The sequence below is a fragment of the Gymnoscopelus microlampas genome, assembly GCF_963454915.1.
Source record: "Gymnoscopelus microlampas genome assembly, chromosome: 5".
NCBI lineage: Eukaryota > Metazoa > Chordata > Actinopteri > Myctophiformes > Myctophidae > Gymnoscopelus > Gymnoscopelus microlampas.
Window position 1 is genome coordinate 33,419,595 of NC_139942.1, and position 20,000 is coordinate 33,439,594.

Below are 20,000 nucleotides of genomic sequence, written 5' to 3' on the forward strand. Positions count from 1 at the left end.
TAAGAAAGAACATATTTGACAATTTTAAACTATAATGACATTCCAGATTGCCAGGTTGAATGTGGTTAATGAATGCATGGTTTGCAGACAAGAAAATACGTGTCACATGTCACATCTTGTTCGTAGGCGGTCGGACGTGGATTGAGATGCATTTAGCGTTGATCTGCAATTTAGTTAATTTGCACAAAAAAAAAATCAGAGTTGGAGAAAATATGTGTAAATTAACTGAGTTTGAGGTTAAATGCGAAAACTATATATAGTGGGTGGCAAAGGCAACTCCCTGGGCCCCCAAATAAACCCCCTCGGTTTGATTCCCAGGCTGGGCGGACCTTTTGTCGCATGTCACTCCCCGTCCCCTATACTCTCTCTGTTTTCCCGGCAGATTAAATGTATACTGTAATATATATGCAAGATTCAAGAATCTATATATATAATGTACTGTATAATATAATTTAACTCATTGATACCGGGGACGCATCTGCGTCTCATTTTAAGATTTCTTTGGGCTATTCAAAAATAGCAGATCTACAAGCTCATAGCGCGGCACCGAGTGCCGCGCTATGAGCTTGCAGATCTGCTATTTTTGAAAAATCGTGAAAAAATATTTTCCAGATTTTTTTCAAAAAACTGTTGACATTTAGATTTTTTTAAAGAATCGCCTCAGGTCTTAATGGGTTAATGTATACTGTATGCACACACACACACACACACACACAGACACACACACACAGTCGTATAATATTCAGGTTCAGGTACCTAACTATGGAAGTCCATAGGTCCAAAAATTAAATAATAAATATCACAATGAAATAAATAATACACACAATGATATAAATACAAAATACAATTAAATAAATAAAAAATACAATTAAATAAATACATTTATTTATTTATTGTGTACTTTGTTTTATATCATTGAGTTTTCTATTTATTTCTTTGTGGTTCTTATTTATTTCATTGTAACTTTTAATGTCAACCTACATATATTACATGATGCCACTTTTAGCTATTTAATCAAGTCCATAGGTCCAAAAATTAAAAAATAAATATCGCAATGAAATTAATAAAATCCACAATGAATTAGATAAAAAACTCAATGATATAAATAAAAATACAATTAAATAAATAAAAAATACAATTAAATACATAAATGTATTTATTTATTGTGTAATGTTTTCTATTTTATTGCGTTTTATATTTATTTCATTGTGACTTTTAATGTCAACCTATATATATTACATGTTGCCACTTTTAGCTATTTCATAAGGTACATTGGTCCAAAAATGTTATAACAAATACCACAATGAAATATATAAAAAACATAATGATATAAATAAAAAATGCAAATAAATAAATAAATACATTTATTTATTTTTTAGTGTTTTTCATTTAATTGTGCTTTTTATTTATTTATTTTGTCATTTATTTAATGGTTCTTTTATTTCATGCTGTCTTTAAAAAAGAATGGCTTTCATTTACAGGATAATGGTTTGACATCGCCGTCTGTCAATCAACAGGAATGGGGCGGGACCATAGGGCGGGACCTATTTGCTGATTGGGTAATCCCTGGCTCTGGATTACTTTGGTCTGTCTGTAAACATAGGAGACTGAAGCCAGCTCCGCCATTTTTAAATCCCACTGAATATCACTAGTGTTTTTATCTGTAGGTAAAGTAGGCCTATTATAATCGATTTTGAAGTAAAAGTTATGGCATATTTGAATGAGAATGACTTGAGGAATGTGATGTTTACTTTAGATTAGATAGTTGTTGTTTTTTTCGCGGACCCCCCGCGGACCCCCCCGCGATTTCCTCCCTCACAAAAATGATAGCCTACTTACTTTTTAATGGGTTTTTTTCTTCACACATTTGGTAAATAGATCAGAGAGAGAGAGAGTGAGAGAAGTTGCCACAATAAGGTGTCAACGAGGTGGTCAGCAGTGTAAATGGCTCTTACAATTTAAATAAGGCTACAATGACCAGTTACAGATACACTTCATCCACCTGAAAGGTGCGAATAGTTGCTACTATACTTTTTGGGAGGGATGTTCAGAAATAAAAATGACCAAAAAAATGACAGTATCAGTATGCTCAGGTTTAAAAACGTGACAGTGCTTACAGACAAATTATATGCTTGGCTTGATTAATAAACTAAATTGAAAAAAGAAAGATAAAAAACAGATTACAGGACAACGATATCTGATATCCCCATCATGCAAGAATAAAGACAGTAAACTCAAATAGCATTCAATGTGGGTTAATAATGAAAAAATATGTAATCAGTTACTTCAACTTGATTATATGCAAGTATAAATACCGTAAAACTATATATACATTGGGGGTGGTTAATAATGAATAATACGAATGAATATTTGATGGGGCGCTGGGTCCGCGGAAGTTTACAAAATTGTGGAGGGGGTCCTTTGGTCCTAAAAGGATGGGGACCCCTGAGATAGAGAATGCCAGTGTTAAACATTACTTACGGCGGCCCTGAAGGTTAAATCTGTACTCCAGGTTGAACACCTGTATATCGGTATCAGAGAATGAACATTGCACTACCATGCAGAAGGCACAGCCTTGGGCCAGGCCTTTCCATTAAAGATGGACTCCAAATGACACACCTACTAGCTTCTCCACCTCCACAGCTGTTGAATCAATCTGTTATCGGGTTAAGCCGACAAAAGACATTAGAGTGTGCATCATCCCAGGTCTGAGCACCACTAATGACCATCGCTGTCGACGCTGTGGATCACTCCACTAGATCAGGCAAGCGACCATACAGCTGCATGTCAAACGTTATATGACTGTAGCTCATGCTGAGTGATGTATCTTAAGTAGGCAGTGGTACTGAGCACTGTATCATGATGGGCAGGGGGCAAGTCAAGCAGAGGACAAAGACACTTATTGTTTTCAGCTTCATCACCATTGTGATCTTGCACAACATTATAGGCCAACCAGCCCAGGGGAAGAGTGGAGCTGACAGAGCCAAGCAGTGTCCTCCTTCTGTGCTCTTGAAACACTGTGGTTGATGGCATCTTGGATAGCATCAGTTCTTGGTCCTTGTTTTAGAGCTGGTATATAGAGACATCTTATTGGGGCCTGTATAATGCTCAATCTCTCTTATCAGCTAGACAAAGTTTCCCCGCTTCGAGGTACGAGGACGGGGGTAGTTTTAGTGATATGACCCCAGTACCAGGAGTGGCTCCTCCAGTGAAGAGGATATCTGCTAGATTCTGCACAAACTGACTGGCTATGGCATGATTCGTGTGGTGACCATTGGCTGTGAAGACCACAAGATCAACATTATCCAACTGTGTATAGTTCCAAATTGTAAGATTTCCGTGACAATTCCATACAGGTTCTGAACCAGATCTGAGATACCCTGCTTATAAGTAAGCCTTGCCGAGCCCTGAGGCCCATAGGGCAGAAGCCTGTTTCCTTAGCGTAAGGCAGCTTGATGTACAAGCACATCCCCTGAACATGACGCTAGTATGTCGCAGGGACTTACCCCAGTCCAACCATCGATGCTGTGCCAATCAGGGAGGCACTTTGCCTGCTAGAAATAGGGACATTCTCGTCCTCTGATCTGGTGGTCATGTGATTGTAAAACAACCCAGGCCGCTTCTTACCCCCTTCACCAGACCCCCGGGTTCGCATAGGCATTAAAGGAAAGGAAAACCCATGATGTATATATAACACAATATTTAAATAATACAATTAAATTAAATGAAAACCAAAACAAATCATAATTATGTTGTTGGATACCCTCTAATTCTGCTTATGGAAAAAAAAAACTTGGGAAAAAAGAAAAGAAAGTAAAAACAAACATGCTTGAACCTCCTTATTGAACATTTAATTTAAAATGTTCATTCGATATACAGGTGTTCAACCTGGAGTACAGATTTAACCTTCAGGGCCGCTGTAAGTAATGTTTAACACTGGCATTCTTTATCTCAGGGGTCCCCATCCTTTTAGGACCAAAGGACCCCCTCCACCATTTTGTAAACTTCCGCGGACCCAGGGCCCCATCAAATATTCATTCGTATTATTCATTATTAACCACCCCCAATGTATATATAGTTTTACGGTCTTTATACTTGCATATAATCAAGTTGAAGTAACTGATTACATATTTTTTCATTATTAACCCACATTGAATGCTATTTGAGTTTACTGTCATTATTCTTGCATGATGGGGATATCTGATATTGTTGTCCTGTAATCTGTTTTTTCTTTCTTTTTTCAATTTAGTTTATTAATCAAGCCAAGCATATCATTTGTCTGTAAGCACTGTCACGTTTTTAAACCTGAGCATACTGATACTGTCATTTTTTTGGTCATTTTTATTTCTGAACATCCCTCCCAAAAAGTATAGTAGCAACTATTCGCACCTTTCAGGTGGATGAAGTGTATCTGTAACTGGTCATTGTAGCCTTATTTAAATTGTAAGAGCCATTTACACTGCTGACCACCTCGTTGACACCTTATTGTGGCAACTTCTCTCACTCTCTCTCTGATCTATTTACCAAATGTGTGAAGAAAAAACCCCATTAAAAAGTAAGTAGGCTATCATTTTTGTGAGGGAGGAAATCGCGGGGGGGTCCGCGGGGGGTCCGCGAAAAAAACAACAACTATCTAATCTAAAGTAAACATCACATTCCTCAAGTCATTCTCATTCAAATATGCCATAACTTTTACTTCAAAATCGATTATAATAGGCCTACTTTACCTACAGATAAAAACACTAGTGATATTCAGTGGGATTTAAAAATGGCGGAGCTGGCTTCAGTCTCCTATGTTTACAGACAGACCAAAGTAATCCAGAGCCAGGGATTACCCAATCAGCAAATAGGTCCCGCCCTATGGTCCCGCCCCATTCCTGTTGATTGACAGACGGCGATGTCAAACCATTATCCTGTAAATGAAAGCCATTCTTTTTTAAAGACAGCATGAAATAAAAGAACCATTAAATAAATGACAAAATAAATAAATAAAAAGCACAATTAAATGAAAAACACTAAAAAATAAATACATGTATTTATTTATTTATTTGCATTTTTTATTTATATCATTATGTTTTTTATATATTTCATTGTGGTATTTGTTATAACATTTTTGGACCAATGTACCTTATGAAATAGCTAAAAGTGGCAACATGTAATATATATAGGTTGACATTAAAAGTCACAATGAAATAAATATAAAACACAATAAAATAGAAAACATTACACAATAAATAAATACATTTATGTATTTAATTGTATTTTTTATTTATTTAATTGTATTTTTATTTATATCATTGAGTTTTTTATCTAATTCATTGTGGATTTTATTAATTTCATTGCGATATTTATTTTTTAATTTTTGGACCTATGGACTTGATTAAATAGCTAAAAGTGGCATCATGTAATATATGTAGGTTGACATTAAAAGTTACAATGAAATAAATAAGAACCACAAAGAAATAAATAGAAAACTCAATGATATAAAACAAAGTACACAATAAATAAATAAATGTATTTATTTAATTGTATTTTTTATTTATTTAATTGTATTTTGTATTTATATCATTGTGTGTATTATTTATTTCATTGTGATATTTATTATTTAATTTTTGGACCTATGGACTTCCATACCTAACAGTAAAAGAGGCTCTCCCTCAGAGCCGTGCCAACTCAGCGTCAGGTGATGATCACCGCTCCTGAAGCGTGCATGTGACTTATCAGATCAGTCACATGCACGCTTCATCTCATTGGCTATTTTAACCTCCCTGCTTACCTGCTCATTCTGCTGTCTTGCTGCTCTGCTGTCTTGCTGCTTTGCTCTATGAAGTTTGGCTGTGCTCCCACCACAACCACCACCACCCCAGCATCCACCTGTGGGCTTTGTTTTTGTATGATTCCCTTAACCTTGCTATTTCAATCCCTTCAGTGGTGTAAAGTAACAAAGTACATTTACTCAAGTACTGTACTTAAGTACACTTTTGAGGAGTATTGCCAATTTTCAATACTTTTACTTCTACTCCACTACATCTCTGAGGAAAATATTATACTTTTACTCCACAACGCGTCGTATCGCGACGTGTTGTGAGCTTGTAGATTGGCTATTTACAAACATTTTTGTACTTTTACTTTTGGTACTTTAAGTATATTTTGATGCCAATACTCTCATACTTTCACTCAAGTACATTTTGAATTCCGGACTTTTACTTGTAGCAGAGTACTTCTACATTGCAGTATTGATACTTTTACTTAAGTAAAACATTTGAGTACTTTTTCCACCACTGATTCCCTTTCATATTCTATTTGGAAGAATATCTTCATGCTGGCATGTTCATAGATATTTATCCAAGAGTTATCTGACTGAACTTGAACGTAATAGTATATTACTTCTTCTTTCGTGTGTCATCATCAGATGTCCAGCTCAGTAGCGTACAGCCACGCCCTCGTCTCAGGTCCCACATGGAAGAGGTCGGCCTCCGAGGGTGGTTTATACAGGGGACAGACGGTGATTATGTATATTACTATATATACACAGTACACTATATGAAAAATAAGAAGTGATTGAAAAGATGACACACTGTGCTCTAGCTAAGTGGTCAAGGCACGTACCACATAGCCCGGTTCGATTCCCATACTCCTGCTGCATGTCACTCGCTGACTCTCTCCCTGTTTCCTGTCTCTCTATACAGTACTATGAAAAAGATGACACTGATTATGTGTGACTGTATCGCATTCCATATATATAACATTTGTTGAAGGAGCGCCCGCTGTACTGTAAGTCCCTGCGGCCTCATTTGTAGGAGAACATCTGTGAACTTTTGTTGGCGAAACATCTGGGAACTTTTAAAAGAGGATGCTCAGAGGATTAGGAAGGTACTAATTAAGGATTACACTTCTTTCACAAAACTGTGAAAGTGTGGATTTATTGGGTTTAAAAGGCCGCGAGACCCCCACAGACAATCTCCCACCTCGTTTTCCCTGCCTCGCCAACGCGCGTTGACAGTTCATGCACGCTCTCGTGCACCTAACACGTTATTGGCCCCGTCCTAAAAGAGCGTGCTGTGGTACGGCGGTATATCGCGCGCCGAAAATAGCACACCTGCGAGCCCGCGACCCCGCTTTGAGCTTGCAGATCTGCTATTTGCAGGCGTGCGACGCATCGTATGACGAAGCATAAGTCGGGCTCAACGGAGGCTGTGACAGCAGATGGGCTTGGATAATTGTGCTGCCGTGTCTTGGATTGGCCCGCTTGGCTTGACTGCAGTGAACAGCCTGTCACCCGCTATGGCTCTCACCGCCACCTCTGCCAGGGCCCGGCCAGCTAGCTGTACCACCTGAGCACACTGAGCCAGGCTGAGCGTGTGTGTGTGGCTGTGGCTGTGGCTGTGGTCGCCTTTCCGTCTGAGCGCACTGCACACACAGAGGAAGAACGTGAGAAAGAAAGAGAAAGAGACGAGGGAAATGCAGAAGAAAAATGAGGAAATGGTCTGAATTAATTTTGATTCGATGAGACTTCGAGGAAGTTCGATGGGGCCGCCCCGGTTATACTCGCACGAAGATGTGCCTTTTTTAGGCAGATGTGGTTTGACATTGTGTGTGTGTGTGTGTGTGTGTGTGTGTGTGTGTGTGTGTGTGTGTGTGCTGTTAACAGAAGGACAGTAGAGCTATTTATGGACCAGCGTAACAGCTGGCCTCACTCTTGCATTCCCAGCCTCCCCATCTCTCTCTCTGTGTCTCACATTGGATTCCTTCCACTTGCATTTTCATTTAACACCACCTCAAACATAGTAAATACTAATCCCATGAATATTTTTTTTGTAATATTATAGCTCTCTCCTTCTCTGTGGTGTGAGCCTAAGAGGCCCCGAAACAACCGGCATCGGAGACTTAAGATGTAAAAATGATGACACACCCCGGAGTCACAACTGTCACAATCCACAGCAATGTAACATTACACGTGCAAGCACACACACACACACACACACACACACACACACACACACACACACACACACACACACACACACACACACACACACACACACACACACACACACACACACACACACACACACACACATGCGTGCATACATACGTATGTTTCTGAGTGTATGCATGAATGCATTTGTATGCTTGTCTTTAGTATACTCGTGCTCTGCTGTGCCTCTTTATGTGGGTCATCGGTGCCCTAAGGTAAGGTATACCCAGTCCTGTAGTGGAGGTGCACTGATGTCAGGTTGCATTGAGCACGTGAGGCTGATTAACAGGGAAAGTGGCCTGGTTGTAACGTGGAGCAGAGAGCCTTGGATCTCCTAAAGCGGACAGAGGAGAGAAGTTATGCCTTGACTTAAACTTTATTGTGCATCTTATGTCGCACACCGAAAATAGCTGATGTACAAGCTCACACCGTGTCGCATTGTGATGTGTTCTGAACTTGTAGACTATTTTTGATTCGTAAGTTATGCTAGTGTGCAACTAAGTATAATATAAGGCTTACTTTGTGTTCTGACCCGGATGCCTTTTGTGAATGGACTGCATGGGCTGCAGGTTGTTACAGGAGGGTGCTTTGCTTACTGTAGTACAGTAGTTGAAAGTTTGCTGGTTCAAAACTACTGCCACGGCGATCCCAAGCAAGGGCACCCAACTCCCATGTGTGCAAGCCTGTTCCAAGGACGGACACTGGAAACTAGCTAACATTTGCTAAAAATACTGTGGTCTGCATTCTCTGCAATAAGCAGTTTGTTTGCATTGTCCTTGCGGTCGAGTCTATCCTTGTAAAGACAAGACCACGAATCTAAAGCTGCAAATCTTACAGATTGAGAGGTTCTCACGTATTCAAGAATTGTAATGCGATACATGTCCTTTTGGACAGAGAATGCATAATTCCAACACCGGAATTGCTCACTTTTGCAGAAATGTTGCATGTTGTCCTGTCGGCGTCCGCTAATTGTACCCAGCCATCCAAAATCAGTGTTTAGCCACCACCTGTTTGAGAGTGGTTGCCAGTAGGCTTGGATTGTGTCCCATCTGGAACGCTCCAGTACTGTAGGTCTCTCACTCACTCACATGTGAGTGAGGGCAGTACAGTACGGAACGTGGATAGCCATGCATTTCCTGGTTCCCTGTTAACAGTGGTGTAAAGTAACTAAGTACTTAAGTACGATTTTGAGGTACTTTTACTTTTGAGGTACTTTAGTATTTCCAATTGTCTATACTTTTACTTCTACTCCACTACATCTCAGAGGAAAATATTGTACTTTTACTCCAGTACAATTAGTTGAAAACTTATAGATAGATACAGATATAAATTATTACATTATATAACATACATGAACCACTTTACCACTTTTATACCTAGGCTATTTGAAAATAGCCGATCTTCAATGTGAGCTTGTAGATCTGCTATTTTCAAACATTTTAGTACTTTTACTTTTGGTACTTTTTGATAACAATACTTTTGTACTTTTACTCAAGTCGATTTTGAATTCCGGACTTTTACATGTAACAGAGTACTTCTACATTGCAGTATTGATACTTTTACTTAAGTAAAACAAATTGAGTACTTTTCCCACCACAGCCTTAACATTTAATCACGTGCACTGTATGGGAAATCCAGAAAGTATGTTCCTGGGAGCAGGCATTAATTTCCCTCACGTCCTGCTCCACACAGCAATAGAAAATGACTGTGTGGCTTATCAGTGGGAGAAAGATGTGGCTGGCGATAGCATGTTGAGCATATCAAATAAAGAATTAGTCGCCTGTGCACGTTGGGGTCTCACTGTGTGTCATTTCTTCTTTCATATTGCGTAGTCACTGGAGGGAATTGCAGTTGGACGTGAATATGTAAAATCCTTCACCAGGGCCGTCATTATAGAGGAATCCATACACCGTCAAATCCGTTAATTAATCCATTTGTAACTCTGGGAGTGTACTTTTACTCAAGTACATTTTTAATTCCGGACTTTTACTTGTAGCAGAGTATTTCTACAGTGCAGTACTGATACTTTTACTTAAGTAAGAAATGCGAGTACTTTTTCCACCACTGCCTGCATACACTCCCAGAGATGAATTAACGCTGAGGATTTGACTGTGTATACAACATGGGATTTTTTTTGGAACCAAGCGTGGAAAGGGAAACGAGTCTTTTCCTGATCTCGGGGAAAAGGAAGGAAACCATCCTTAGAAACGGCGAAAGCAACACACGCCCCACTCCATGCGCTCACTACCCACTCCTTCTCACACACACACACACACACACACACACACATGCGCTGTACGTGTCTGTGTGCAGATGCACCTCCTGTTTCTCCTACTCCCACAGAGGGTCTGGGAATAGACGGAACGAACGAACGCACTCCTTCAGCGGGTGCACACACCTACCTCGCCAAGCCTTCCCGTTATTGTTACACACACATCTTATCGTCTCTGTCGGGGCGGAAACCTCACATGTCCAAAACTGTTACTTTTTCAGCAAAAGTAGCAGATCTACAAGCTCAAAATTCAAGCTTGTAGATCTGCTAACTTTCGATTCTTTTGTGTGACGCTTGTAGTATATTCAAGTAGAGCGTTCATTTAAAAAAAAACACACAAAGTCAGAACGTGGAGATAAGAGGTTTCTTTCCCCCGACAACAGTGACGTTATGCAAGTCCAACATCTCTACACCGTAGGTTACAGGGTGGACACACAGTGACTAATATCTCTGCAACACTGGGAGCAAGACGGCTCAAAATATATCTGCTCTTGCAGCAGAGGGGCTGCACCGGTGGCTGAATGGGATAGTGCATCCATCCAACCACATGATCCATTCCCACACGTGTCCACCGGCTTGATTCCCGCAGGAGATCTGTTGCATGGCCACCCTCCCCCCACCCCTGCTTGACCCCCCCACCCCACTCGACCCCCACGCAAACAGGAAGCTCACGCGAGAGTCCCACTTACGTCCAGTGCCCTGCATGTCCATGTGTGTGAGAGATGAGGAAAAGCCCCTCTAACAGTGCGACACCCACCCATATACAGTTGGCTTGTTTTCTCTCTCTGTGTCCCACTTCTTCAGCCCTTATTGCGTATTGTTCTCCTCCTCCTTCTTCAAAACGTCCATTCCTGTGTTTGGTCTTTTAAGTAATATTCAGACAGAGGGACAATTAGACGAATGCACGCCCTGGGAGTGGTTCATCAATGTCACTGTCACAGCTAAGCAGAAGGATGTGTGTGTGTGTGTGTGTGTGTGTGTGTGTGTGTGTGTGTGTGTAGACTGCACGTGAGAAACAAAAGTAGAAAGTGGAGTGTGTGTGTGTTTTGTGTCTGTGAGCATGTTCCAAGGAAGGCCTAAAAATAGTAAGAATAAGACCATGTGACATATTGAGGCTAAAAGCTTGTGAATAATTTGGCTAATGTAAAATGTTCCCGTCTCCTGATGCTCAGCCGTTATGGAAGACTGTGTGTGCTCATCAGGGTTTGTGTGTTCATAGTGTGATACAGGTTGCTGTTTGAGCATTCATCATGGTTAGTATGTACTTTATATGTATAGTATGATACTGGTTGCTGTTTGAGTGTATACTGGCAAGCGTTCTACTTTAACAGTCTTCACGTGCGTCGTGTGTGTTCTTGCACATTCAGCATTCAACCATTCAAGCAAAACTATAGGTGAGTCACACCAGTGGTTTTCAAAGTGGGGTCTTTCTCCCCAGAGAAAATGTTCATCTGCCTTTTATGGGGCGGCAGTGGCTCAGGGGTAGAGTGGCCGGTATAGAGCGGCCGGATGGTGAACCGCAAGGTTCACAGTTCGATCCCAGACTCCCCCAGGGTTAGTGTCGGAAGTGTCCTTGAGCAAGACGCTGAACCCCTAATTGCTCCCGATGAGCAGGTTGGAGCCTTGCATGGATTCCTCCGCCAATCAGTGTATGAATGTGTGTGTGAATCTATGTAAAGCCTATATAAATGCACCATTTACCCATCCTAATTAGGAGGAGCCGTGGCTGCCATTGAAACGGCACTCGGGGAGCAGTTAGGGGTTAAGTGTCATGCTCATAGACACTTCGACACATGGTTGTGTCACCGGTTGAACCGACGACCTTCCAATTCCCAGAGTTAGTCTCTCTACTCACTCAGGCCAGCCCCCCCAGATGAGCCTTGGCTAAGCCACCTTGGTGTCTAATGTGTGGAACTCTGGTCGGGAGGATGTTAAGCGTGTTGGCTGAAGGCAGTGTGCATGAGCGAGGTAGAGTACAGTAGTCTGCCAAGTTAGTGTTACAGTCGGCATGTTAAAGTCCTGAGTTAAATTATTCAGAGCAGTAAGGGCATGTTCACCACGCTAGCACTTACAGTACTTACTCTACTGACTCCGGCGCTATCCACACTGTGTCTCTCTTCGCCCATCTATCTTTCACTCTGATCTGTTTTTTTTAGGAGTCCAATGAAATATGTACAGTATGAGACAGTTTGCAAGAAGGATGTTGTTACTTGTTAGACATTCTCAGCGTCTGTCTGTCTGTCGCGGGAAAACGTCACAATCCAAGCCATAAATTAAGCTTTTTCTGATCGTGAAGGCAACCAGGTGGCATAACTATATGAAATATACAAGATAATGGAAAAGCCGAAGCTTTAGAGGAAAGGAGACATACCTACTGTATACCGATGGAGGAATAAAGAACGGCAGAGAGAGAGAAGAGCAGAGCGTGCCAGATCCGATTCGGGGAGGCTTTCTGCGGAGGTGGAGGTAGACGGAGAACATGTGGATGTTTAGACAGAGCGATAAGGCAGCCAGGCTGACAGTAAGCTGATAAGCACGACTGACTGTCAGGTTTGGCAGGCCGACAGGGGAGGGAGAGAACAGGGCCACGGAGGACAGGCGTGTGGATGGATGCAGAGAATAAAGGAATTCTCCAAGAGAAAAAGTTTCTTGTGAGTGGTGTGCCTGGCATCGAATCCGAAACAGAAACTCTTCAATGCAACGAATGGGGAAAAAGTAGGACAATTCGAGGCGCTTCCTGATTATATTTAGACCCTGTGTGATGAACACTGAACACAGCATTGTTTTGACACAGGTCCGCAGAGCTGGCCTGTTAACCACACCAGTTATATTTCCAGTTTTTTGGCTCCGTGCTGAATGTTATAAGCTGTTAGCCACAGGATCATGTTCTTAGTGTTTGCTAGGGCTGGGCAACATGACTTCAAATCAATATTGTGATTATTTCAAACGTTTTTCCTCAATTACGATTTAATGAACGATTATAGAACATTTATATAGTGAAAAATAGCAGATCTACATGCTCACAATAAGTCGCAATGCAAAGCCTTATGAGATTTTAGATCGGCCATTTTCAGTATGTAGAGATGTTGGACTTGCATTTTCAAGTATAATACAGGGTTAAGTAGTACATCAGACTAATCAGGCTAGGCTATTACACAAGTACACTTTTTTTACCTACATGAGGAAGATTAAGTCGCTTATTGGTTCTTAAATATCGATTTCGATATATATATTGGGCTAATTAACCAGCCCTAGTATTTGCTTTATATGCTTTGTCACAAGGCAACCAAAACACTGTCTGTTGTCTGCAGTGAAGCATTATCAAAACACTACTAATGGATAAAAAGCTATCTATAATGCGTATTGTCTGTGCTATATATTGTCGCTGTCTGGCAGAAATCTCTTATCTCCATATTCTAACTTGTTGCGTTTTTTCGTAAATTGATGCCCAACTTGATCACTCTACAGCCTCACACAAAAGTATCAACAGTAGCAGATCTACAAGCGCGAAACGCGACGCGTTTCGAGCTTGAAGATCTGCTACTTTTGAGCTTGTAGATCTACTACTTTTGAGCTTGTAGATCTACTACTTTTGAGCTTGTATATCTACTACTTCTTTATACACTCTAGTTTACTTTGGCAGTTATTAACACACAGGCACATTGACTGCACACTAAAAAGTCTCCCTTCTCTTTCGTTTTCCAGGGAAGCCTCACAGCGTGGAGAGCTCGGAGCGGGTTCAACTGTCGGGTACATACAACGTGCGCAAAGGGAAGCTCCAGCTGCCCGTCAACCGCTGGACCAGACGGCAGGTCATCCTGTGTGGCACGTGCCTCATCGTGTCCTCTGTCAAGGAGAGCCAGACGGGCAAGATGCACATCCTGCCTCTTATTGGAGGAAAGGTATGCATGCAGGGTCCCACAACCTCACCATGACCTCCACCAGTTCACACACTGACATTGAATTTAACTCTGAGAGTGTACCAAAAAAATGGTACACAATACAACATTTGTACATTCTTGGACTTTCAAATGCATAAATTAACCACTCAACCCCAGATATGGGTAACTGGAGTCCCTTAGGGCACAATACTAGTGTATTTTCTGTTTTCTGTTATTGTGGGGAAAGCTTTAGCTGAAAATAGCTGATCGACAAGCTCACAACGAACGCGTCGCGCTGTGAGCTTGTTGATTGGCAATTTTTTGCGAAAGCTTTCCCCACAATACCGATGCTGGGGTTTAAGTGGTTAACACTGAGGATTATATGTTGGCTATTGACAAATAGCAGATCTACAAGCTCACGGTGCGTCACTTCTTGCCTTGCTGCGAGCTTGTATATCTGCTATTTTTTTTTAATATTTGGGAAAATATTGAAAATCTTATATTATATATTTTGATTATTCTTTTTTTTACCTAAACCTTCACTTCTGGGGGTCCCTGGCACAAAGCCTATTCAGATGGGGGTCCGCTGCCAAATACATATCAATATCATATATATCATATCTGTCCTAAAAGGATCCTAACCCTAGCTCTCTGACATCTATTCCTGTGAGTGTGTCCCTCATCCTCATCAACAGCCTCATCCATGCTTTGCTAAAACTTGGAGGAGCGCGATGAAGCCATCAGGCCACCGTGAAATCAGCATGGTGCTCGCTCCGCCATGTTCCCCCATGTGTCACTGTGCTCAGAATTATGCATGGAAGTCTTTGATTTTCTGCTTCTTATCTGGGATTATCACTATGAAGCCCATTGTGCGGGCCTAATGGATCCTTCGCTCTGTAGAGGACTCTTTCACCATTTAGAGGCCTTATCACTTTCTGTCCCGGGCTCTCTGAACGGACCCTCTTCTCTGTAGTTGGGAGGAAAGTCTCTGGTAAATGAGTTTTATCTGGTGGTTAGGGCTTTAATGGCTCTGGTGTATCTGCGTGGTCACTGGATAAGCTCTGAGGGCTCTCCCCTGAAAAGGCCTTTTCTATCTGTCGCCTGTGACACAATGAATGAACACTTCATATTCCACCACACCCACTGTTCAAACACAAGCGCAGGCCATGACCTCTAGTCCGCCTTTCATCTAGAGTGTGTGTGTGTGTGTGTGTGTGCGTGCGTGTGCGTGTGTGTGTGTGTGTGTGTGTGTGTGTGTGTGTGTGTGTGTGTGTGTGTGTGTACGGCTGTACGCACACGTGTGTGAAAAGTATTTGCTCACACGAATGTGCTGGAGTGTGTGAGTGTGTGTGTGTGCATGAGTCAGAGTGTGTGAGTGTGCATACATACATACATACATGCATGAATGCATGTTTGTGTGTGCGTATATCATAAGTGTGTTCCGCCGAGGTGTTAATTTAACTCTCTCAGAGTTCAAGTAACAGTCAGAATGTGGCACGGTGTGTACTCCTCGCTCATGTCATGCACATGTGACATGTTTGATGCGTGCAGTATGCTATACGTGTGCATATGCATGCGTGAACATGCTATACTACGCGCGCGAGGGAGGGTCGTTTTTGCGGTTGACTGGACACGGCGTAGCCTCGTGGGCCATGAATACGAGCGTGCTTTAAACGTCAGATATCGACGTCACTAAACTGAAGCTATTTTTAACCCATTCAATCCGGGTAACGCATCTCTTGTCATTTTTAGATTTCTTTGGCTATTCAAAAATAGCAGATATACAAGCTCATAGCCCGGCACCGAGTGCCGGGCTATGAGCTTGTAGATCTGCTATTTATTTATTCATTTTTAGCGTGAAAATCTTTTAATATATATTTTTTTAAAGCGAACATTTGTATGTTTTAATATTGTGTTCCAGTCACAAATGTTCGCTTTAAAAAATATTATATTCAAAGATTTGCACACATTTTCACGAAAAGAAATAGCAGATCTACAAGCTCATAGCACGGCACTATGAGCTTGTATATCTACTATTTATTTTACAGCCAAAGACATATAAAATGACAGAGATGCGTTCCCGAATTGGAGGGGTTAAATGAGAATTGTGCCCAGCCTGATGAGATGTCTTGTGTGTGTGTGTGTGTGTGTGTGTGTGTGTGTGTGTGTGTGTGTGTGTGTGTGTTCAGACAGTCAGACAGACAGTGGTGCATATCGTTGAAACCTCTTATCTCCATATGTAAATCAACGCCCCACTTGATCACACTACAGCGTCACACAAAAGTATCAAAAGGAGCAGATCGACAAGCTCGAAACGCGGTGCGAAGCGACGCGTTTTGAGCTTGTAGATCTGCTCCTGTTGAATCCTGAAAGGTAACGACAGAGACGATATATTATCTACGATTAGATTCTGCAGACAATTATAATGTGTTCGATTCGCTACTTGATTCTGGTGTCAGTGGAGAGAATATCCCATACTAGTGGTCCTTAAGGGGCATTTCAAGGGGGTCCCCAGCTAAATGATGGATAGTTAGGAATAGGAACCAAATGGACACTTACTGGTCTGTAACTCTGAGAGTGTGCAAATGGAGTTACAGTAAATTTGTATACTTGTAAGTTTGGGGTCCCAGAGATACAAATATTATCAAATGGGGGTCCGTGGTCTAATGCATAATATGGAACTGTGTGTGTGTGTGTGTGTGTGTGTGTGTGTGTGTGTGTGTGTGTGTCGTTCTGCAGGTGGAGGAGGTGAAGAAGCACAGCCACTGTTTGGCCTTTAGCTCGGCAGGACCTCAGAGCCAAACCTATTATGTCAGCTTCGACAGCTTCACTGAGCACCTGCGCTGGCACAGACACGCTGCCAAGGTCTGTACATGTGTGTGTGTGTGTGTGTACCTGTACTGCTATCTCTGCTACCATTGAACTATTTCTGACATTGCCTCCTCTCCAAGCCATTTACAAGGGGGAGGGGGAGTTGATTTTCCCCGAAACCGATCACTAGAGACCCAACACTGTGTAGTTTAGGCCATTCGTCAATTAAAATAAACATGTTTACATTCTTGAAATACAAGGCACATTTCGAGCGTGAGAGTGCCTGGTGTTTAGATCCCATAGCCTGAGGCGACTTTCGGCTGAAAGTGTTGCTGCGCTGACTGATCCAGTCAGGGGAACAACCTGGCTATGTTTCAGTTCAGTGAACTGAAATATGTATGGTCCATAAATCTTATAATTATAATAATAATAAACTGTGTTTGTATAGCACCTTTCAAAACAGTGTTACAAAGTGCTTTACCGAAGAATCAATACATATACAAATCAAAACAAATGACGCAATAAAAAACACAAGATGAACGGATGAATTATGAATTGCAACTTGATGGTTAAACATGGTTACCGGTTCGTTAGGCAGTGGTGATGGTTATGGGCTAGAGTCTCAATGGAAAGTCCTTACAAATATAGTAGTAAGTCTGTTACTGTTACTAATGTTCATGTGCTCCCTAAAATCTAATTCACTAAAACTTACGACAACAGTTACAGCACCACTTTTTTCAAGTGAAACTCTGTTATTTTTGGTGAGTAATGCTGTTGCAAGTTGTGACAATGTATAATTTACTATGGGCTTCAACCTGCGCATGGGTCAACTACACTGTAAATCAGACCACGCCTGACGGCGGCTGAAATATGAAAATATGGCTCCAATGCCCAGATGAGCGCTAAATCTTAAATGGCCATGCATTGAAGTGTAGTGTACATACTTTACTGCTATACACCCACTCTGCAATATATCACCCTGTCCAAGTCTCTCAGGGTGCGTAAAATCCATGCAAACGCATGCACACCACTCCGCTCTCTCTCTCTCCTTCCTACCGTTTGAAGTCAAGTAGGCCATAGCCAGAAAGCCTATTTTCTAAATATTATCAGGGACATGGATGTCACTTGTGCCCAAGGGGACACTCAGAATAGAACCTTGGAGATGAGGGCCACGTGCCACCGTCACGGCCAATCTCTAGCTAACTGTGCTCTGAAAGGCTGGGGGGTACAGTACCGCATTGTTCACTCTGTCAGGACCAGGTTGGAGAGTTTCACTGTGATTTCTACATGTCAGCAAACTTTCCCTTGACTTCTGCTTACCGCCTAATCCTAAGCAGATTGGCCGGGAGTGATCTCTTTACCTCTTAAGGGCGAGCCACACGAGACACACACACTAAAACCTGCAAGGTCTCCTGGCAGTCGATTGTAATCCCATTTAACTACAGTGACCAGGTGTCCTGGTTTGGCTGGGATTCTCCCAGTTTCAAGCTGGAGTGGGTCTCCAGAGTCACGACAAATATCAATAAAACACTAAGAAGTCCTGTTTCTTTCCCTCAACATTCACTACCAAATTGGCCCCGGTTTTCGCCATTATTTTAATTGTAAAATAATATAGTTGTTTTGAGTGCTTCCGTTGAAAGGTGCAGTTACTAGGTGTGCCAAGAGCTAAAATAATTGTCCGCCATCCTGATGAGAACAGCAGGTGAAAATAGAAATGTAATAAAAAATGTCAAAAGAAATTGCCAAAAGCAACACAAATAGTCGATCTACAAGTTCACGACACATTGTGAAATCGCTATTTTTAACCCATTAAAACCAGGAAAGAAACTGTGTCATTTTAGATTTTTGCGTTGGCTATTCAAAAATAGCTGATATACAAGCTCGCACATCTGCTATTTTTGAACATTTTTGAAAAATAAAGTGTGAGAACTACTGATTTAGAGGGCATACAGTATGTTGAATCGACCTCAGGTCTTAATGATAAGCGATTTAAAAGGGTCCCGGTTTGTGTTAATGAAAATAATGCTCACCCTATGTTTAAACAGCAGGTTTCCTGTCTGTCTTTCTCTCCCCTCCCCCTACCTGTGTGTGTCATCTAGATGGTGTCCCAGAGGATCCACTCGGTGGACCTGTCCTGCTGCAGCCTTGAACAGCTCCCGCCTAACCTGTTCTACAGCCTCGACCTCACCCACCTCAACCTCAAACACAACTTCCTGCCCCAGGACCAGCGGCTGCAGCAGCTACAGAGGTACGGCGCCAAAGTCACTCCAAACAGCCACTATACGAGGCTGACTCATATAGGGAAGGAAGCGATCGCTGAGGCCAGAGAGAGGCTAAAGATGATGACAAAGGATGTGGGGGGGGCCTTGTTAAAGATTAATGAGAGAGTCTAGGGGTGAGGAAGAGTGACTCTGCTCAGCGGCAGACAGGGGTTTGTTGGGGGGGATAAGCTGGCCAGGTCGGGACAAGACTTCACATGGTTTAGCAAAGCTCACCTTTGGCCATAAGACGGATGGGGGACTTGGCTGCGTTGCGGGACAGAGCTGGCTCTGGGGGCTGCGAGGCTTAACCGGGAACTTGGCAGTTCAGGGATAACTATAGCCCACAGTGGAGACGCAGCCATAGTTATCCTTGCCCTGGAGACCCAAACAGAGTTTGAAATGGTTTGATTTTGTTTTCCAGTTTTCTTTTTCTCTCCCCTGTTTAGTTGTTCCCCTAATGTAGTCTCTGTCACTGCTGATCACCCTTTACTGTTTGGTCTATGGAAGGGTGTACAGTAGAGAACCACATGTCTACTGTACAGAGATCACCCTCCCCGTCCAGTGTCTCACCGCGGTGAACATGGCCAATTGTTTGTTTGTTTGTTTGTAATATCCGGCACGAGCAACACTGAACATTTTTCCATTTAATTTACCATTTGGGTCATGGCGCAAGCCTGTGTTCTTCTAACACTAGCCAACAATGACATTTCTAGGTGACCGTCATCATTGGTACGCTTACACACGATCAGGAACAGGACTAACAGGATATTCTCAGTGAGGAAGTCGATCATTTTAAA

The 20,000-nt window shown here is 42.0% G+C and overlaps 1 protein-coding gene across 1 annotated transcript in view; it reads left to right on the forward strand.

Annotated features, from left to right (window-relative positions):
* phlpp1 (PH domain and leucine rich repeat protein phosphatase 1) overlaps positions 1-20,000 on the forward strand; it is a 76,902-nt gene that overhangs the window by 33,370 nt on the left and 23,532 nt on the right. The window contains exons 2-4 of the mRNA XM_084058661.1: positions 13,956-14,152; positions 16,871-16,996; positions 19,042-19,190. Coding sequence (XP_083914787.1) covers positions 13,956-14,152; positions 16,871-16,996; positions 19,042-19,190 — 472 coding nt within the window. The remainder of the gene's footprint in view (positions 1-13,955; positions 14,153-16,870; positions 16,997-19,041; positions 19,191-20,000) is intronic.